This window comes from Oxyura jamaicensis, chromosome 27 (assembly GCF_011077185.1).
Source record: "Oxyura jamaicensis isolate SHBP4307 breed ruddy duck chromosome 27, BPBGC_Ojam_1.0, whole genome shotgun sequence".
Classification (NCBI taxonomy): domain Eukaryota; kingdom Metazoa; phylum Chordata; class Aves; order Anseriformes; family Anatidae; genus Oxyura; species Oxyura jamaicensis.
The window spans coordinates 3,953,455-3,973,597 of record NC_048919.1 but is presented as its reverse complement, the minus strand read 5'-3'; the positions used below and the strand labels follow the sequence as shown (position 1 = coordinate 3,973,597).

Genomic DNA, 20,143 nt, shown 5'->3' with positions numbered 1-20,143 from the left:
GCCGCCGCCCCAGCCCTCGGCGAGGCCTCGTGGAGCCGGGGGTCCCCGGTGCGGGATGCACCCGGTGCGGGATGCACCTGGGCCAAGCACGATTGGGTTCAGGCCAGGCTGCAGGAACGGGAACCGGGGCCGAGGCGGAAGCAAGAAAAGCAGCAAAAAGCAGGAACCCGAAAGCAAGAGCAGCCCCAAGTCCCCCCCCCCCCTCCCGCCACCCCTTCTCCCTAGGAAGCCAGAGCTGCCCCTGCAGTGGCTGGATCTGGAGGAGCAGCACCGGGGACAAGCCGAGGTCCTGCTCATCCTCGTGGGGCAGCGGGATGGGGACGGGGACGCAGCCCACGGGACCGGCACCTGCACCGGGGGGGCTGCGGTGGGAGCGTGGGGTGGGCGAAGCACCAGGAGCAGCTCGAGGGTCCCCCACGCTCAGGGAGCAGCTCGCAGCCCCCCTGCCCCGCGGACGGGCGCGCAGAGGGACGGCCGCATGCGGTGGCACTCGGGGACCGCGCTGCGCCCGGCTCTGACCTCTGCCACACCTGGCAGCGGGCGCCGCCGCCGAGACCTTGCTTGGCTCCGCTGCGCTGCGTATTACAGTTTGAGCGTGATGCAATGTTTGCCTGTTGCTTTAGGAGGTTGAGGAGGCAGGGATGGCGCTTGGCTCGGGCAGCCGGGGCTCGTGCTCGGCAGCTCAGCACAAAGCCGCCCTTGTGCGTCGAGCTGGCGGCGAGGAGGGAGCTCAGATGGGCGGCTGGAGCCGCGGCCCCGCGCTCACTTCAGGTTTCACCTCGATGGCCGACAGAGAAAAAGGACGGAGGAGACCGCAGAGCCTCTCCCCCTTCGCAGAGCAGCAGGTACGGAGCGTTTTGCTCACGCAGAAAGCCTCGCCGAGCTTCGCAGGGTGGGCACAGGCAGCGCAAGCTTTGGAGAGGGGTTCGGGGGGGGCACAGGGGAATGGGGGGAGCTGGGGCCGAGCACTGAGCTGTGCACAGAGCCAGGGGAAAATGTCCCTGCCCGCTCTGTGCTTGGGCACACGGCGCCCCGTGCAAGCAGCCTGCAGCCAGGGAGGAGCAAGGTGCCCCGGGGGAGCTGCTCTGGCTGTTCTGCAGCCCGCTGGAGATGCCCCTGGCTTTGCAATCCGAAGCTGCGGTGTCTTGGAAACCCCAACGGCACACCAGGGGCACGGGGATGGGTTCCTCTGGGAGGGCAAAAGGGGAGGCCGGCTCCATCGGCCGGAGGAGCAGGAACCCCGCTGGGGCAGCTGCCCCGAGGCCGGGCTGGGCGAGGGGCAGGCTTGTGGTTTTCCTGCCTCATTGGAGCCGCCGGGGTCATTGCAACAGCAGTCAGGGAGTGGAGGCGCACGGCCCAGCGGCCCTGCACGTGCCCCTCTGCTCGCTCCGGGCTCACGCACGAGCTGGGCACCCCTGGGCCGGCGCTGGCACCCCAGAGCACCCCGGTGCTCGGTGCTGAAGGCATTCGGACCGACGTGGGGCTGGGGGGATGCAGAGCTTGGTGCTCGGGGGCTGCCGTTCCCGGCCACCAGCCTCCTCCAGCCCAGTATGGGGTGGGCACAGAAACCCTTTGGGGTGCAGAGAGGGGGTGCAGTGTCCCCCCAGAAACAGCCCTATCGCCCCGATGTCCCTGCCACCCGGTGCTGCCCGCAAGTTTGAGCGCCGTGTAAAACAGCCTGGGGACAGCAAAGGAGCACGGGGACAGGCAGCGATGGCACGGCAAGAGCACCCCGAACCCCGGTCCCCACCCCAGCACGACGGGGACCTCCTGGAGCAAGGCTGAGGCACGGCTGCAGCCAGGGCCCCGCGGGAGCTGCCGGCTCCGCCGTGCCCACGGCTGCTTGCTGCGGGTCCCCGCAACGCAGGGCTGCCCTGGCAGGTGGCCGCCCATCCCCACGGGGCCACCCCTGTCCCTGTCACGCGAGCGTCTGCAGCCCAAGCAGCTTATCCGCATTTGGAAACCCCTAATCCCTTGTGGCGTGTTCGACCCAGACGCCGTCCCCGCTCCCTCCCCGCTGCGGGGCCAGGGGCTGGAGGGGAGCAAAGCCGCTCCAGTGACCTCCTTTCGCAGCCACAAACAACCCCGCAGCCTCCAGCCCGCCCCAAGGCTTCCAGGGGACAGAGCCTATCCCCGACCAAACCCCGGGCTGGTTTCAGGGACCAGGCTGACCCCAAGGCGAGAAGAGCCCCCTCCGAGCTGAGGTTTGCCAGGTGCTCCCCAAAACCCAAGCGCTGGGGCTGCAGCCAGCCCTGCCAGACCCCAAATTGCACACCGCGTGCTGGCTTCGTGCTGACGCTGCCCCGTCCTGGGACTTTCCTGGGGTCCAGCCCCGGGGCAGAGGCAGGGCAGGGGATACTCGCTGTGGGGCTGCGGGGCTCCAGCGGGTGCCTTCTGCTGCAAATCAGGCTGCCGCACTTGCCCAGCGCTCTGCCAACCGGAGCATTCACAACAGCAACGATTGCGATTCGATAGGCAGCCAATTAACACAGCCAATTAACCCGCCTTACTCAAGGGGCCGGGCCCTGAGGCTAACGAAGCAGGTTGAGGCAGGGATGCAGCGGGGCATGTGGGCACACGGCGATAAGGGAGCTCTTATCTGCTGCGGGGCGGGAGGGGACGCTGCGTTCCCGACCCCCTGACGGTTGGGGCGAGCCCAGGGTTTGCATATCAGGAGAAAATTCCCTCTTCTGGGGTTTTCCGCCCCATCCCGCAGCTGGGAACAGAGGGGCTGGGTGGTGCGATCCCATAAGGGCCAGCCGGGCTGCAGCAGGTGCCAGGAAGGGGCTCTGGGACACCAAAGCAGGGGTCTGCATGGGGACACGGAGGGGACAAGGGGGTCCTGAGGGGGGCACACGCCTGCCCCTGCACAGCCAAGATGGGAGCGGGATGCTGCGGGGCACAGGCAGCTCCAGGACCCCCCCCCAGCACCTCAGGGGAGCACAGGGCAGAGGGGATCGGGGGATTTATTGTGACCCACATGAAAATCCCCTGCTAATCCTGCCCCCACGGAGCAGTAATCTCTCCCTCTTGGCCTCGCCTGAGCCCTGGCCCCGCGTGCATCCCGCTGCTGCCTCCACGCTCCTGCTCTGCAGGGGACAGGGAGGGAGATGCAGCAGGGGACAGCTCCAGGGTAAAGCCCTGCAGGAGCTGGGGGGGCTCAGCCCAGTCCTACAAAGCCCTGGCCCCAAAAACCCCCCCCCCCCCCCCCCAAGGGCTGCATTTCCCGGGCGCAGAGCGCTCGCAGCAGGATCCTGCACCTCCCCACGAGAGGGCAGAGCAGGCCCACGCTGCAGCCCTGCAGGGCTCCAACGCAGCCACCTTGGGCTAAAAACCCTGAAAAAAAGGGGTGGGGACACACACACACCACCCCATCCCCTCCCCACGAGCACTGCGCCCACCCTGGGAAGCAGCCCGAGGAACCCAAGTTCCCAGACGCACGGGAGAGCGGGTCGCTTCAGAGCCTTTTATTCTGGAGAAAGTTGAAGCCTGTAGATACAGCAATGCAATATACAAAAAAATAAAAATTTTTACAGTATCTGAAAGTTGCCCAGGGCTACGGTGACTGCAGCTGGAGGCAGCTACGCGCCAGCACGGGGACAAGCGACAGGCATCCCCCTCGTCCCCTCTGAGCACCTACCGACTCCAAAGGGCCACCACGGTCCTGTCCCCGAGGGCCACGGTCCTGTCCCCGAGGGGAGCCACGACCAACTCCGCAACCCTCTTCCCCCTTTCCCAGGGCGCGGGACGGATCCTGCCCTGCCCACGACGCTGCCCTTTGGCTCCCTGCCCGATCCTGACCAGCGCAGCCCACGGGGGCAGGAGGGCCGTGCGGGCACCCCGGCACTACGACGGGGTAGAAAAGCCAGAGCCGTGTCCCCGAAGCCCCCCAGAGCCCCCCCTGCCCCACAGCACGGCCATGGGTACAGACCGGCGGGCATCTCTCCCCCTGCAGAACCAAGACCTGCACCCCCTCGTGCTGCCCCCAGTAAGACAGCACTGCTGGTACCAGCACCTCTGGGTCCCACTGCTCTGCCCCAAAATGCACGCACCCCCCCGAGCCACCCCACAGCCCCCGGTACCACAGGGGGCTCCCAGCGGCTCTCGGGGGGGGTCGGCAGCTCTCAGGCTGCCTCTCCCCCCAGTTCCTTGCCCACCAGCATCTCCTTCAGACTGGGGCTGTGCATGGGAAGGGCAGGAGGGCTCCCCCAGGCTGGGGGAGCACGGAGCAGCTTCTCCAACCCCCCTGGAGCTCCAGCACCACCTTCCTACGGCCCCCAGCAGCTTCCTCCCCTCCATCCACCCCGCTCCCTTCCACCCTCGCCACCTCCTAGCGTCACAGCCGCAGCCAACCCCAGCCCCAGCGCCACACGAAGCCCCCCGAGGAGCTGCAAGCCCCCTGCCCGGGTCACCACGAGCCGTGTCGGAGGGGAGAGGGCCGAGCCCGGCCCCCCAGCGCTGCTCCCAAAAGGAGACCCGAGATGCAATCGCTGCGCGCTCACGGGCACGCACCGCTGCTGGGACGCTTCACCCTCCTTCCCCAGGGGGCTCTGCCCAGCAGGGAAAGCGGCCGTGCCCTGGGCTGCCGCATCTCACCGCGTCTTCCTGCCCGCAGCAGGAGGGTGGCAGCAAGCTCCCAAAGCTCCCTGCTCCCGGCAGAGCCCCCCGAGGACGGGGACGGACAATTGGGCTCAGCGCGGAGCCACTCGCGGGTCCTGGCAGCCACGAGCAGGGGGGCAGCTGGAGGCGCAGAGGTGAGACCCCTCCGCCAGCTCCCGGGGGACCCGTGGCACAGCGGGTGACCCCCCCCAAGGAGGAGGAGGTTAGGGCTGGCTGGTGCCCCGGCAGCCCCGCAGAGGAGAATCGAGGCTGGCGCGATGGCCGCGGGCTTTTGGGCGCCGGCGCTCGGGGGAGCGGCGTTCAGCAGCAGGGCAGGGGCTGCGGAAGCGTTTGTAAGAACCGAGGCTGCGATCGGAGGCTAAGAGGCACTTGAATGAGCAAAACGAGGATAAAAAAAAAAAAAAAACTGTTACGGAAGGAAATAGAAAAAGGTTCGCCCCCCCCCCCCTTTTTTCCCCCCCCCCCCCCCCCCCGCCCCCAAAGAGACAACCAGCATCACCACCGCCGAGAGGTGGGCGTTTGGGCGGCTCAAAGGAGGAGGCGGTGGCAGGGATCGCGGCCCCCAGCTCGTCCCGAGAAAAGGCCCGGAGCAGACGAGACCTAACGGGGTGAGACCGGGGGACGACGGGGAGCCGGGCAGCCCGAGCCGGGGGGGGGCCGTGAGCACGGGGCAGCACGTCACATCGGTGAAGAAGCGCACTCCGGGGTCAGCTCCATGTCGAAGGTCAGCGACTCTGGGGGAAGCAAGGGTAGGGGGGGGTTACGGGGGGCCGCATCCTGACCCCTCGAGGCTCCAGGCACCGTCAGGCTGCCCCCCGGGTGCTGGGTGTCCCCCCCCCAGGCTCACCGAACTGGCCGCCCGCGTTGGCCTCGGCTCCCTCGCTGCTGTTGCCGAACTGCATGAGCGAGTCCAGGGTGCGCGGGGACATGGGCAGGTCGATGGTGTTGCTGAAGGAGGTGCTGGCAGAGGGAGGGGAAAGCACAGAAACCACCCGAGTCAGGCAGGGCCTGGCCGGAGCTCTCCGACAACCCCCTGCCCTCCCCCAGAGGGCCCCAGGGCGCAGTGCAGCCGGGCTGGGAGCTCTCGGGGAGGAAAGGGGCCCCCGGAGGGGGAGAACGGGCTTCAGGAGCTTGGCTCAGCACCGCTGCGCTCTCCCCCTGCACAGGCAGGGAGCCCCAAGGCACCCGGGTGAAGCAGCTGTGAGAACCAACCCCCCCCATCCCCAGCCAAGGCACACGAATGCATTTAGAGACGCCCCCGGGAACACTTACGGGGTGACACAGATGAACTTGGTCTTTAGATAGGGAGCAGCACCTGCAGAGGAGAGAGCGGCCTCGTCACCAGCTGCAGGAGGAACAACTGCCCCCAGAGGGGCACAGCCCTGCAGACAGCCCCTGCTCAGCCCCCCCCAAGGCACTGCCCAGACCCCGCAGGGTCCCCGGACCCTCCCGTGACCACCACGGCATCCCCCTGCCGGAGAGGGCTCTTCCCACCACGGTGCCGTCCCTGCAGCCGCCCCGCGACCCATCCGAAAGCAGGCGGGCGCCGCGCAGGGCCGCGGAAAGTCAACGACTACCTGAGTCGGTAGCTTCCGAGTGCTCCTGGCTCTCGGAGCGGCAGTACTTCCCAAACGCCTCCTCCTTGGGGATGTCGGGGTACAGGTACACCAGGGGGGACACCAGGATGTTGGTGGCGTCCATGATCTTGTAGCCCATGATGATCTCGGCGAACGACATGCTGTTCAGCTGCTGCTTGGTGTAAGGCTCCACGGACTGGATCTGGGTTTTCCCTGTACGAGGAGGCTTTAGGACACGGGGCAGGACACCTGCGCTCCTCGGGAGGAGGCAGGGACTTGCCCCGAACACCCCAGGGACGGGACAGAGCAGCCTGGGGGAGGCACCCGGCAGGGGCAGGACAGACCCGCACGGCGCTTTCAGGGCCACGGGAAAAGGGAGCACGTGGCTGGGGGCACCCAGGAGGCAGAAACCAGCAAAAAGGACACCCGGGGCTCAAATCATTTAACCAGGGAGAGGGCCCAGCAGGACGAGGACGAGGGAGAACGGCTCATCAGGGGGTCCCGAGCCCCCTTTGGAGGGGGGAGCGGCGCGCCCAGGACGACGTACCGCTGATGTCCTTCTCCACCCAGGTGAAGGTGATGCCGCCCTCCTTGCTGCTCTCGCTGAACCGCAGCAGGAAGGTGCCCGGGGGCTTGGTGCTCAGGATGGCTCGCTCCCGCTCCTTGCTGATGAAGCCCATGATGTACCTGGGGGGGCAGGGAGCAAGGTGGGTTGGGGGGGGGGGGGGCAGGGCACCGGGGACGCTGTCCCCAAGGCTTGAATCCTGCCGGTTCTCTGCACGGGCAGCAGCCGCCAGCAGAGCCACCGACATTTAGGGGACAGTCTGGGGATTCCCAGGGGTTTTCATCCTGAACCAGCCAGCAGGGCTCGGGCACAAAAGGCAGCAGAAAAGCCAGCCTGCCCCTGAACACCCCCCCCCCTCCATCGGGACAGGACTCGGGGGTCCCCAAGCTGACCGGATCGACGCTGGCTGAGGCTCACCCTTCGTTCCACAGCGCCAGGATGTATTTCTTCACCAAGTCAATGATGTTGTCCAGCCAGACCCAAAACGAGAAGCCTTTGCCGGCCATGTTCTCCTGAGGAAGAGAGCAGAGAGGCTGGGAGGGCAGCTCGCAGGGAGGGCGGCCAAGCGGAGGCGCCGGGGGGGCGAAGAGGGCACCACACCTTGCAGAACTTGGCCCAGGTGATCTGGCAGCCCGAGTAATTCACACCTGGCCCTGGCAGAGAAGAACAGGAGCATCAATTTTTGGGGTGCCACTCCCAAAATTACCATCTCCACACAGCAACCAAAAGCTTTACAGTGTTTGGGGGGGGGAGGGGGGGAACCAAGCAACTAGAAGTGACAGCTTCCTCCCCAGGCACCCCGATCTTGCTACCCCGCTGTGTTTTTACAGGCAGGGAGCAGCCAGGAGGGGTGGCAGCAAGAGGCAGGATGCCCCCGGAGGGTTACCGAGGAGTTTTTCTGCCAGCGTCGTCAGCTGCTCGATGCTGAGGCCTCGCTTGGTGGTGGAGGAGAACTGCCAGCTCAGCACCTCGGCCACCTGGTCCCACGTCCCGATGGGGGGCTTGGTGAAGAAGTTGACGTTCTGCGGGAGGGAAAACGCGGCCCCCTGAGCAGGACAAGGGGGCAGGAGCAGGGCCGGGTCCTGAGCCAGCCCTGCTGATGGGGCTGAGCGGTTTTGCTGCCTGCCAGCCGGGATGCCGCGGCCCGAAGCAAGCCCTGCTCCTCCGGCAGCCGCCCCGCGCTGCTGGGCCCTACCTTGGGGTTGTTGGTCAGCATGTTGTACCACAGGATGGACGCCCAGGCGTTGGGCATCTGGCAGATGTTCGAGATCACCACCACGGGCAGCGAGTGGGTCTGCAAAGAGAAGACACGACCGCGGGCTGGGACGTCTCCCCAAGCCACGACCAGAACTCCGTGCTTCATCCCAGCCAGCCTCCCCGGCCCAGACACATCCAGCAGAGCGGGGCACAGCTCGGGAAAGCCCGCAGGCTGCACCTCCTGGGCTTCACCTCCGAGGAAGCTGAGGGTGCCCCGAGCTGCTCCTCTGCGGCAAAGCGCGGCCCGCAGCTAACCCCCGGCTCACCTCCAGGTCGATCTTCAGCCCCTGGTGATACACCTCTGTCTCGAAGGTGATGAGGTGCAGCTCCTCGGTGACAATCAGCGAGGCCTGGCGCAGAGGAGGACACGGTGAGCCCACGGGAGACACCTGCCTTCAGCCCGAGGCACGGTGCTGATGGGGTCTGGGCGGGCAGGGCTGGGTTGGCAGCCGCCAACGTGCCAGAAGGTGCCACGGGAAACCCCCCCCCGGGGCAATCCCCGCTCCCCCTGTGCCTAACTACTCATCAGGGAAGGAGATGCAGCGATGGCTACGGCTGCCCTGAGCAGAGCTGCTGGCAAAGGGCTCTCCAGAGCCAGGACACCCCCAAAAAAACCCAACTTACATCGCAGTTGGCTCTGCCTCCGTTCCCGCAGCGCTGCTCCCGCAGGGTCTGCGGAGGGAAGGAAGAGGCTGAAGCGTGGCCACGAGGGCGCACGGCCCCGGCAGGAGCGGCCCCCGGGGGCTCGCGGTACCTACCAGGTGCTTGAACTCCGCCGAGAGGCTGCCGTTGTTGGACTCCTCCATGTTCATGACCTTGGTGTTCGTCCCCAGGATGTTAAACTTCCGGGACCTGAAAAGAGGAAAAGACGCAGCGTGGCTGGCGGCCTCCTCGGGGCGAACGTGCGGTAGGACGTTCGCCAAGGTTAAAAGCAGAAGCAAGAAAGAAAGGAAGAAAAAAAAAAAAGAAAAGAAACCATTGCACTTACCCCCGGAGTGCTGCGACATCACCAGAGTCCCTAGGAAAGGGAAGAGAGACAAGCGGTCACGGCCACGGCCTCCCCGCACTGGTGAGGGGGAGGTTGGCGGCACGGCATCGAGTCCCACGACCCCCCCAGGCTGTCCCCACAATTTGGGAACGGATCTCGGGGATCCCCGGGCACCCTGCGCCTTCCCCAGGGGTCACGCTGGCCTTAAATGCAGGGATGGAGCTTGACCCAGGGGCTGCAGGAACACGTCTGACCCCAAAACCTCTACCCAGCACCCGGGTCAGAGCACGGGACTCACTTGTCGATGCAGACTTTGATTTTCAGCTGGTAATTCAGCTCCGGGAACTTCACCAACAACCTGCAGGGCGAGCAGAGTTTGAGCACCAACATCCAAAACCCGGCAGGACGCGGCACTGCCCGGCTCCTCCGGCACCCCTAAACCCCTTGGCACACAGAGCTGTGGCACGGCACCCCGACACCCGTCCCCAAAAGGGCACTGCTGCTCCCCTAAGCCCCCCGAGGAGGGTTTGCTCTGCCTGCTGGCTGCCCAGATCAGGCAGATTTTGCCCCGAGCAAACCCCGTCTGTGCTGCTGCGTGGCCAGAGGCCGCCTCGTGCCAAAGAGGGGCGCAGCCGGGAGGTGGGGAAGCTCAGGGTGTCGGCACAGAGGCTCCCCACAGAGCCTGCTGAGGGATGCAGGCCAGACGAGAGGCATCTGGCCAGGGACAACGTGCAGACGCTTCCCGCCGGCCACCCCCGCGGCGGGATTTACCAGAACCCTGCCTGCCTCCAGGAACACGGCGCAGCCCCGGCCAGCAGCCACGGTCCCTGCCCTGAGTCACCCAGGCTGCGCTCCAGCAGGACCGGCCTGCAGGGAAGCCCTTTCCTCCCAGGGCGAGCTGGAGGCTGCGTCTGCAGCAGCATCCCCGGGAGAGAGCCCCCAAATTCCCCCCCCCGGCACGGCTCCCGTCCCCCTCCTGCAGCACGGAGCCGGCGACCGACCTGACTTTGGTGGTGAACTGCACGCCGGTTTTGATGACCAGGGGCCGGTCGGGATGCATGGGCATGCAGGGCTGCCTCTCCACCACGAACGCGCTGGAGGAGACGACGAGAAGCACCGTCAAAGCTCAGCACCCTCCCGGCACGGCCGCTGCTCACTCCTCAACGCGCTGCCCGCGCCCGAGGAGCTGCCCCTGTCTCCCTCCCAGCCCACCCCCCTGCCCCGGCACCTTTTCATCAGGTTCCTGAAGAGCTCCACGATCCGTTCCTCCAGCATGGGCCGGTGCTGGACGATGGGGTCGCCCTTGTAGGACACTTTCTGTTGCAGCTCTTCCAGCTTCTTGATCTGCTGCCGGGTCTGTAGCTGCGATTCGGCAAGAGAGGTTATCCTAGGGGGGGCAGGAAGAACCAGCGTTAGCTCCGGCTGCTGAGCCCCCCCACAGCCCCAGCCTACAGAGCCCTGCACGGTCCCAGCCTGCAGAGCCCCCCCCCGCCCTTGCTCGTGCAAGGGAGGCCGCTCAGCGCACCGAAGCGGCAGAGAACAGAACCCGCCCGCAGCTCCCAGCTCAGGGCATTTTTCTCGGCTGTGCACCACGGAAGAATCCTGCCCGTACCCAAGCTCTGCGGGGGCACAGCAGCCAAGGGCTGGCAAACGGCGGTGCCGGGCTGGGAGCTTCTTACACCTCAGCACCCCGCAAGCCTGGGGCTCGCTAGCCCAGCGCTACCAGGACCACGGGGTAGTGGTTGCCTCTGCGCCTGGGGGCATCAGTGACCGCTCTGCGAGGACGCTGCCAGAGGCCGAGAGCTCACTGCCACGCGGGCGTTCGACCGCTGCCTCCCTGGGCACCGACACAAGCCCCAGGCAGCTCTCTTACCAGTTCTCAAGCCGGTCTAAGCAGATATTGGGTGGGCCGCCGATGCAAGCGATTTGCTGCCGTCTCTTCCAGTCTGCCAGCTCCTCGTCTGCCAGCATCTTCTGCACGTACTCCATGGCTGACAGCAGGCCAGCCAGCTCGCTCACGATACCCTGTCAAAAAGGGGAAGCAGACCTTCAGCTCCCTCTGACATCCTCCAAAACCCGCAAATTCCACACTCAGGAGAGATGAAGTTGCCCGAGGGTGCATTTCCAGGGCTGCTCCACGCACGAACGCCAGACCCAGGTCCCAGATAAAGGCGCTTTCGTGCCCCCCCGGGGGGGATCCGGAGGGCCAGGGCCACGACGTACCCTTCGCATCTGGTCCAGCGCGGTGAGCATCTGTTCCAGCTGCTGCATCTTCTGCCTCGTCACCGACTGGTTGTTCCCGTTGAGATCCTGCATGTCTGCGCAGAGAGGAGACAGAGCTTCAGCCCGGCACGCTCCTCCTGCCCTCCCCAACGTCACACAAAGACTTCACGGCTGGCTGCAAAGGAGCAGGCCCTCCGAAAGGTGTCAGAAGTTGAGCGGAGATCTCCCGCAGCCTCTGCCAGCGCTGCCTCCGAGCACCAGGCTGGCGTCCCCGCGCAGCCGGCAGCGCTGCCACCTCCATATGCCGTTTTCCCTTAGGGGACAGGGTTCTGGTTCAGCTCCCCCCTTCCCCGAGGCCACGTCAGGGGCAGAAACAAAACCCAAGCTCTCTCCAATTAACATGCAAATGCCCGGAGTGTAAAACACCCCAGGCCTGGAGCGAAGGCACGGAGGGCTGGAAGGGCTGGAACGTGCCCCCCGGGCGAGGTTCCTTGCGGGAACACATTTTGGCTTTGCCAGATGCTAACGAGCTTCCATTACCCCCTTGGCTTTTCAAAGTCTTGTAGTTAAAATCAAAGTCGTCCTGGAGATTCTCCACCACTTTCATCTTCTGCTCCAGATCCTGCAAGGCGAGAGGCGGGAATTGGCTCCAAGCGCTCAATCCCAGCGCTGCAGGGAGGGGAGGAGGCGTCTGGGCAGCACGCTTACCTGCACCCTCTTCCTCACATCCTGCAGGTGCTGCTCCAGCATCTGCTGCTTTTCTGTCACCACGGCCGCTGTCGGATGCGTCGCCTGTCCTCCTTGCTGCGGAGGGGGACAAGGAGGGAGTTAGAAAGGGGCCGGGACTTGGTGCGAGGAGGTTCTGCAGGGAGGGTCTGCACCCCCACACCGCAAAAAGCCAGGGGCAGAGCAGCCAGGAGGCATCCCAGGTGCCCTTCCCTGCGGCTCGCCCATCCCTCTGCACTGCCACCGCTGAAGGCAGCGAGCGGGGGGGGGGAGGCTTCAGGCTGGAGCCTCCCAGTGGCACCGGGTACCCGCCCAGCGCCGCGGGGCGGGCGGCAGGATGGCGGCCCCAGGACCCCCAAGCCCCTTACCTGGGCTGCGGTGGCAGCCGTCTGCAGGAGCCGGGACTCTTCCCAGAGGCAGCGAGCCACGATGCGAGCTATTTCCATCGGCTTCTCCAAGTACCTGCTCTGTAAACCGTTCCAATCCTGGAGGTTAGCCTCCTCCACCCAGCCCCCCGGCACGCTCACCGACAGAAGGTTTGCGAGCCTGGAAGCCGCTGGATATCCGTGCCCGAGGGAAAACCCAACGGGGGTTGGTTGGGGGGCTCTGCCTCACCTGCAGGAACTGCTTGATGCGCCGCAGGTTGTGCTGGTACAGGACGTTGGACTCCTGCAGGAAGCGGCTGTACTGCTGGTCGATCTCCCCCAGCAGGTTGTGGAACACCAGCGTGGCGTGCGACTCCTTGTTGGCGGCGTACGCCCTGTGCAGGGGGGAGAGCGGCGAGTCCTGGTGCCCGGGGGCAGGGCAGCACCCGCTGTTGTCCCCCCCCCCCCCGTGGCTGAACATCCCTAACCAGCCAGAGCGGGCTGGTATTTGCTCAGCGCCAATAAATTGAGCCGGGTGACCGCCCCTGGGAGCGCAGGGTTCCAGATTCGCGCACGGGCAGCACGCACCAGCACCGCACCGGTCCCCCGTGCCCTCCGGAGGGGACGCAGGAGCTGCTGCTCCGTTTCATCCTCGTTTACAACAAAGGGCGAGGGAAACCAGCGAGGGTGGGGACAGCCCTGCTTCGGACCTCCCCCGGCTTGAGGTCCGATGCCTTGCACACCGAATCCCGCTCCCTTTTACGCCACGGGCACGTTGGGGTGGAAAAGCAGCCCAGCCACGCCAAGAGGAGCTGGCAGAGCTCCCCCGGGGCTCCTCGGCACCCGCCAGCACCCAGGCGGGTGTCCCAAACACGATCCACGCGCCAGAGCTCTCGGCGGCGCCTTACCAGTCCTGGCTCTCAATCCACGGGGCCAGGAACTGCCGCAGCTCCATGGGGAAGCTGTCGCTGTAGAGCTGGTGGAGCTGCTCCAGGTAGCGCGTGTCGAGCTGCTGCAGCTGGTTCCACTGCGCCATCCTGGCCGGCTCCGGAGACCTGGGGGCGGGGGGAGAGCAGCGGGCGGGTCGGTCAGCACGGCCCCCCCTCGGCCTGCAGGAAACCCTCCCTGAAAGGCCCCGAGGGGAACGGAGGAGAGCTCAAAGAGACGGCCATGACCGGCTGCGTGCCCGAGGCAGGGGGCTCTGCGGTGACCCCAGGCGCGAGCCGGGGGGGGGGGCTGCCTGCCTGCCCTCAGCACCCGCCGCTCAGCACAAAGCAGGGCGGGAGCACGGCCGGCTCTGATGCTCAGCACACAGCGCAGCCAGCTCCGATTTTCCCCTGCCCTAAGGACTGACACGGCTCCGGGGGGGGGCTCAGGCACCGCACACAGCCCCCCCGGCCATCACCCCCATCGGCCACGTGCTCTCTTCCCCACCGAGCAGGAGCTGCCCGATGCCCAGCTCCTCGCCCCTGCCGAGCCCAAGGGACCGAGCACCCTCGGCTCAGGGTGCAGGCGCCGCTGTCGTCAGCAGCGCAGGGCCCTGCGTCGAGAGGAGGCGGAACCACAGACCCAAACCACAGCGGCAGCGAGGGCATAAATGCACGAAAAAGTGCGTGTTTTGGGGGCGGGGGGGAGCGTGGGGGGGTGTTCGTGTGCCGGGCACTGTGAGCCCTGTTCCCGTGAGCCCCGGTCACACGGGGAAAACAACCCAGGGCACCGGGGTGCTCGGCACGCAGCAGCACCGCGCCAGCTCCAGGGTCTTGGCGTGAAACCCAGCCGAAAACGCGGAGGCGAGGCAGGTTCTGCGGCTGCTGGGGAGCTGGAGAAAGCCCAGGGCCTGCCCCCCTTCCTCCCCCCCCCCACGTTTGTACCCGGTGCCAGGAGATTAACCCAAAATATCCGAGGTCGGAGCTGCGCCCCCGCCTCTCCCACTCGATTTCGGGGCCGTGCAGACGCAGAGGACTTCCACAAACTCAGCAGGCCCAGAGCCCCGCTTGGGTTTCCTCTCAAAAAAAAAAAACAACACAACACAACCAAAAACCATTTCCCCAAATGCCGCCGGCAGCCAAACTTCCTCCTAGAGAGGCACCAAAGCTTTCCTACCTTCTCGCCGGGGGGCAGAGGGAGGCTGTCGGGCATGGAGGTGGGCAGCGAGAGGTACGGGGCCGGAACCCGGTGCCAGTCCCTGGCACACGCCCTCCGGCCGTCCTGCGCCTGCTCCGGCGGGGCAGGGAAGGAGCCGCAGAGCTTACAGTAAGCGCGGAAGGCGGGGACTGCCGGGAAGTGACAGAAACAAGGAAGGAGAGATTTTCGAGCCCGCTGCCGCTCGATGGAAACCGAAGCGAAGCCGAGGAGGGGACGGCGAGGCGCCAAGCGCTCCGCCGGGCGGCCGCGTCCCCGCGGAAAGCCGCTGGGGTTTCTGCACCAGCCACCCCGGCGAGCGACATGTCAGCTGGCAGGCGGCCGAGGGGCCGTGCCGGAGCCCAGGAAGGCGCAGGCAGCCTTACCCCGGGGGCAGAGGGGCTGCAAGGCGGCCGAGGGGGCCGGGGAAGGAGCAGAGCTGCGGCCGCGGCACCACCTTCGTGCTCGGGGAGGACGCGGGCGGGAGGAAATTGGGGTTAAGCCCCCGTCCTGCAGAGCTCCCGGCTCCAGGATGGGCTGGGAGCAGGAGGAGGCGAAGCAACCGGCCTCGGGGGCACTGCCGGGTGGGTTTTTATTAGGAAATAAAGAAGGGAGCGAAGCCTGAAGGCGTCACCCCCTCAGCTTGCCCCCTGTAAGCTCCGGGTGCGCGCTGGTGCAGGTTTGCTGGCAGCACGAGGGACGCTGCCCGCACCCGCGGCTTCGGCACGGCTCCGTGCCACCGCGTCCCCTCCCGGCCCGGAGCGGCTGCTAATTGAGCCGGGCTCAATTATCAGGTTCTCCAAGGGGCTCCGATCACTGCCAGCTGAAATCACCGCCGGCTGTTCGGGTGGCTGCTGCACGCGACCTTCCCCCAATTTTTATGCCTGGGTTTTGTAAGAGGAGGAAAAAAAAGGGGCTGAGACACGGCGAGGAGGCAGGCGCAGGCACCTGGCGAGGAGCTCAGCTGGTTCCTGCACCTCCCCGGGCACCACGCAGCCCGGCCGGCGGCAGCAACGCTCGCAGGAGGTTGCACCACGGGGCTGGGTTCAAAGGTTCAGCTGCAGGGAAGCCCACGTGAACAAAGCCTGGGCTCGGTGCGGCAACAGGAGGGAGGAGACGGGGGCAGGAGCCTGGAGAGAGCCAGACGCTCGTCCAGCCTGCAGAGCTCCTCCACGCTCAGGGCACGACCTGGCTCGATGTACCGGGGCCTTTACGACCCCAGGACTTTTGGGTTTCGCATCGCAGCTGCTCGCCGGGCACGGCGGCAAAGCCCCCGTTCCGCAGCTCTCCTCCGCTGGTCGTTTCCCTGCCTGCGGCAGCGCGGGGAGCGCTCGCGTCCCCGTTAGCCCAGCACCGTGGCTGCAGCGTGGAGCACGAGGAGCTGCTCCCGGTGGGAAACGGAACGGCAAACACACGGCCGGCAGGAGCCGGGAACCCGCAACCCCCCTGCGCCCAGCGCCTCCTGCCCTGCGCTTCCCTGACCCAGCAGATACCCCCCCAGGGAAGCCCTGAGCCAGGCACCGCGGGGCTGTACCCGAGCCCCAAAACGCCCAGGACCAAAACCCCGAAGCAGAGCCCCCCCCCCCCCCCCCCCCTCCCTCCCTCCGGGGGGCAAGCGCACGGCGCAGCCGCGGCGATCCCTAAAGAAACAGAAGTTGCGTGCGGCGAGAGGCGAGCGGCTCGGCCCCGTCCCACCGCAGGCGGCTCTTCGCCGGGCGGGCGGCCGAGGAAGCGGAGGAAGTCGCTGCAGACCGAGCACGCAAACGCGAGGGAAGCCGCCGCGGGGGATTTGGGCCCCGCGTGGGAGCGGGGACGGCCGGGAGCCGAGCTCGTGGGCAGCCCCGGGGGATCCCTTTCACCCCCTCGTCCTCGGCTCCTCGAGGGATCGAGGAGCAGGGGCGGGAGGTGGCGCCGGGTTTTTACATCACCCGGCTTCGACGGGAGACTGAGCCTACGAAGCCTCCCGGCGCCGCTGAGGGAAGAGAGGGCCGGGAACAGCCTCGGGATGGGGTTCGTTAAATCGGGGGCTCACGGCGAGCCGGGACGGCTCCGCTGCCGGGGGCTGGTCCGCAGGTCAGGGGACGCGGAGAGGCCGGGGAGGTCGGGGAGCAGCTGACGGCCTCGCGAAAGGGAGCCCCCGCTTCGGTGCGGCGCCCACCTCCAGCATCGCGGGGCTGCTGCTGCTGTCCTCGAGGAAAAAGGGCCCCGGGACCCCCCGTGCTGCCCGACTCACCGGCGTTACCAAAAACGCCATCTCCTTCGCCCAAAACCTGCCGCGGGATCCTGCCTCCAGCCCGGCCCCGGCAGCGGGAAGCCTCCCTGGGGCAGATTTGCAGCTCCGAGGCTCGAAGCTCCCCCAAGCCCTGCCCGAAGCTCCCCGACGCCGCCGGGCTCGCCCTGGCCCTGCCTCCCCGCTCGTCGCTGGAGCAGAGCCAGAGCGCGACCAACACGGCACCACGCGGGCCCCGAGGGAAACGAGCCGGCCGGAGCCCGGCGTGAAGCTGCCAAAAGCCTCCCGGGAGCTCAGGGTCGGCTTTCGGAGGCTCCCCGGCAAGGGCAGAGCTCGGGAGGCAGCGACGGGAGCCCCTGGGGAGCCGTAACCCGAGCGGGGCTGGGAAGCCGCCGTGCCGCGGCCTCGGGTCGGCTTCTCTGGCCTGGTGGCCGGGTACGCCCCCGAGGACCCCCCCTTGGGGTCCCGCAGGCAGCGTGAGCGGAGAGACCCCCCCCCAAAAAACAGCACGGGGGGGGGGGGGGGGGGGGGGGGGTCTTCCAGGGGCAGCCCCGGAGGGGGTGGATTTGGGGAAGGGGCAGGGGGAGGCCGGGGGCAGGCTCCCAACCTCCGCGGGGGGCTCCCCGAATCCCCCCGCAGCCGTCCCGATGTGGCCGCGAGCATCCGCCGAGCCCCGGGGTGCGGAGGGGCCCTTCCAGAGAGCCCACCCGGGCCACCCCCCCCCGCCGGGGGCGGGGGGGGGGGGCGGGGCCGGGGGGGGCGGCCCCGCTCCGGGCCCGCCCCCCCCGGGGGCCAACCCCCCCCCCCCCCCGGTGGGGGACGGTTGAAGCCCCCCGGTGGGACACGGCCGCAGCCCCGCCCCCCTCCCCCGAGGGACACGGAGCCGTTCCCTTCCCCCAAACCCAGCGAGCGGCTGCGGGACCCTCGGTTCGGTGCCGGGACAGCTCCGGGGGCCGCCTCCGGTGACCCCCCTCCGGTAACGCCCCCCCCGTCACCCCCCTCCGGTAACCCGGGCGCCCCCGGGGCTGTCAGAGCGGGGCGCCGCGTTAAATACCCCGGGCTCCCCGAACCCGCCCGGTGTACCGCAGGGCGACAACGGGGAACGGGTAACCGGGGACAACCGGGGGGTTGCCGGTACCGGGAGAGGACGGGGAGGATGGGAGAGCCCCGGTAGCACCGGGGCAGCGCCCAGGGGTGCTCGGGAGCACGGGGACTTGGCGCCCGCGGGGGCCGGCAGCGGGGAGCGGCAGCGGAGCCGCGGTCCCGGTTCCCTCCCAGTCCCCCCCGGTTCCCTCCCGATATCCCCCGGTTCCCCCCCGGTTCCTCCCGGTATGCCCCGGCTCCCCCCGGTCCTGCCCCCCCCGCCCCGCTCTCACCGTCGGGCCCGGCCGGGGCGTGGCGGCGGCTCCCGGTGCCGGCGACGATCGCGCTCCGCTCCCTGCCCCGAGTGACGCCACCGGGAGCCGCCGCCCGGCCGGCCCCGCCCCCCTGGAGCGCGTCACGCCCCTCTCAGCCAATAGCAGCGCGCGGCCCCGCGAGGGACGGGCTGTCGCGAGCCAATCAGCGCGGTCTTCTTCGCGGTGACGTCACGAAGGGGAGGGGGGCTGCCCCTCGCTGGCTGTTCCCGGCTCTGCGCCGCCTCCCGCCGCGGGGCGGCGCCGGGCGGTGAAGGGAGGGAGGAGCGGGGGGGGGAGCGGCGCGTGCCGGGAACGGCCGTGCGGGAAACCCGGCTGAGTTCCGGGCAGCGCCGTGACGTCAGCGCACGGCCCGCGGCCGCCGCCGCCGCCTCTTAAAGGGGCCGCGCCCTTACCGGGGGGAGCCGCGGGAGCTCCACAGCGACCCCACCCGGGGCACCGGGGCAGCACCGGCCCCGCACGGGGCGGCGGGGCCACGAGGCCGGGAGCGCGGAGCCGAGCCCCGGCGAGGCCCGGCTGCCCTGACCAGGCTCCCCCGGGGGCTTTGGGTGTCTCGGTGGGGGTCCCCGGTGCCCCCCGGTGGGACGGGTGCCCCCCCGGTGAGCAGGCGGCAGGCCGGTGCCGGTAGAAAAGAGCCTTTATTCGCTGAGCCGCTCACCGGGAGGCGGCCGGAGGAAGCGGTTAGAGGCTTCGGCAGCCCCCCCTCCGAGCCCGGCGGTGGCACCGTGCCCTGGGCGAGGAGGAAAATGGGTTAAAAAAAAACAAAAACGCGTTAAAAATATAAATATATATATAAAAAAAAAGCAATAACTGGGCTTTGGGGTGCGGAGCACGGGGGGTGGCGAGCCGCCCGCGGTGGGCCCGGTGGGGCCGCCCGTCCTGGTCCCCGGGATGGGGACGATGCGGGACCGGGAGCGGTCGGTTTGTAGGGCACGGAGCCCATCGGTCTGCAGGGCCGGGAGCCGGTCGGTTTGTAGGGCACGGAGCCCGTGGATCTGTAGGGCCCGGGACCGGTTGGTTTGTAGGGCCCAGAGCCCATGGATCTGTAGGGCCAGGGCCGGTCGGTTTGTAGGGCCTGGACCCCGTGGATCTGTAGGGCCGGGATCCGGTTGGTTTGTAGGGCCCAGAGCCCATGGATCTGTAGGACCAGGAGCCCATGGATTGTAGGGCCCGGTGCCGGTTGCTTCGCTCCGTCTGCCATCGAGGAGCCTTCACCTCGCAGCCCCCCGCTCAGCCCACGCACCTTGGCCCACTGCCCGCAGCCCCCCCCAGCCCCTCGTCCCCTCGGGGCAGCGCAGGCGGCAGGGCAGGACCCCCCCTCAACCCCCAGCCCCTACCCCGGGGCTGGGGGCACCGGACAAGAAGAGGGGAAACGATGCGGAGAGGAAAAAAAAGCAAGTTTATATATTTCAGTCGGGCCCTGCTGCACGGGGAGGAGAGGGCCGGGAAGGGAAGCGGCGGCACCGCCGGGAGGTGCTGAGCCCAGGGGCTGAGCACAGCCCAACGCCTCCCTCGCCTTGCCTGCCTGCCGGGAGCAGCCCCGGCGTCCCCACGCGCGTCCCCACGGCTCCCCGGGGCGAAGCTGCCGAGGCGAGCGGCCTCCCGCCGGCTCCCGCAGGGCCGGGGCGATGCTGCGGCGCTGGCTGCGTGCGTGAGAACCGGAGCGTGGCAGCCCCCGGGAGGGTCGGGGAGCCGTGGCCGCGAGCTGAGGGGTGAGATCCGAGCGCTGCCTTGCTGCGGGGGACGGAGCGAAGCCGGCGGGGAGAAGGAAACAGGGAGGAAAGAGCAAGGACGTGGGTGCGAGCCTGAGCCGGGCCGGGACCCCTGGAGGAAGCAGGGGCTGAGAAATACTCAAGGTGTCGAGGCTGCTCCCTGACGGCCGAGTGCCTCGCGAGGCACCGGCACATCCCAAATGCCTTCTGGCAACGAATTTCACCCGGTGCTGGGTTCTCCAGCACCACCGCCTGCGTTCGCCCTCTCCCCAGGCAGCGAGCAGGCACCTCGCTGCCACCGCAGAGGGGGGATGCAGCGCCCCGGCTCTGCGTGCTCCCTGCCC

General features: G+C 68.1%; 1 protein-coding gene across 3 annotated transcripts; it reads right to left on the bottom strand.

Moving 5' to 3' along the window:
• Nucleotides 1-4,971: 4,971 nt before the first annotated feature.
• STAT3 (signal transducer and activator of transcription 3) lies at nucleotides 4,972-18,199 on the bottom strand. 3 transcript variants are annotated; one of them, XM_035347931.1, is made up of 24 exons: nucleotides 14,425-14,670; nucleotides 13,230-13,376; nucleotides 12,572-12,716; nucleotides 12,325-12,423; nucleotides 11,939-12,034; nucleotides 11,771-11,852; nucleotides 11,231-11,325; nucleotides 10,881-11,032; nucleotides 10,236-10,394; nucleotides 10,009-10,101; nucleotides 9,306-9,365; nucleotides 9,008-9,037; nucleotides 8,778-8,871; nucleotides 8,644-8,691; nucleotides 8,286-8,369; nucleotides 7,958-8,056; nucleotides 7,649-7,784; nucleotides 7,363-7,415; nucleotides 7,180-7,274; nucleotides 6,745-6,884; nucleotides 6,198-6,410; nucleotides 5,893-5,935; nucleotides 5,468-5,580; nucleotides 4,972-5,354 (listed from the first exon to the last, which is right to left on the bottom strand). In XM_035347931.1, the coding sequence occupies exons 2-24, from the start codon at nucleotides 13,355-13,357 to the stop codon at nucleotides 5,299-5,301; spliced, it is 2,313 nt and encodes a 770-aa protein (XP_035203822.1). In that variant the 5' UTR covers nucleotides 13,358-13,376; nucleotides 14,425-14,670; the 3' UTR covers nucleotides 4,972-5,298. The 3 variants fall into 3 exon arrangements, with proteins under 3 accessions (XP_035203822.1, XP_035203821.1, XP_035203823.1); XM_035347930.1 differs by having other exon boundaries at nucleotides 6,195-6,410; nucleotides 14,425-14,668; XM_035347932.1 differs by lacking the exon at nucleotides 14,425-14,670 and adding an exon at nucleotides 18,049-18,199 and having other exon boundaries at nucleotides 5,299-5,354; nucleotides 6,195-6,410.
• Between the last annotated feature and the right edge of the window lie 1,944 nt (nucleotides 18,200-20,143).

Bases quoted from the DNA above. Each gene is read 5' to 3' on its own strand.
- STAT3 (XM_035347932.1), bottom strand. From the start codon at position 13,357: ATGGCGCAGTGGAACCAGCTGCAGCAGCTCGACACGCGCTACCTGGAG. The intron at 9,038-9,305 runs GTGAGTCCCGTG...TCCCTTTCCTAG, and splicing joins ATCAAAGTCTGCATCGACAA to GGACTCTGGTGATGTCGCAG. The intron at 5,936-6,194 runs GTCGTTGACTTT...TCTCCTCTGCAG, and splicing joins GGAAGCTACCGACTCAGGTA to GTGCTGCTCCCTATCTAAAG.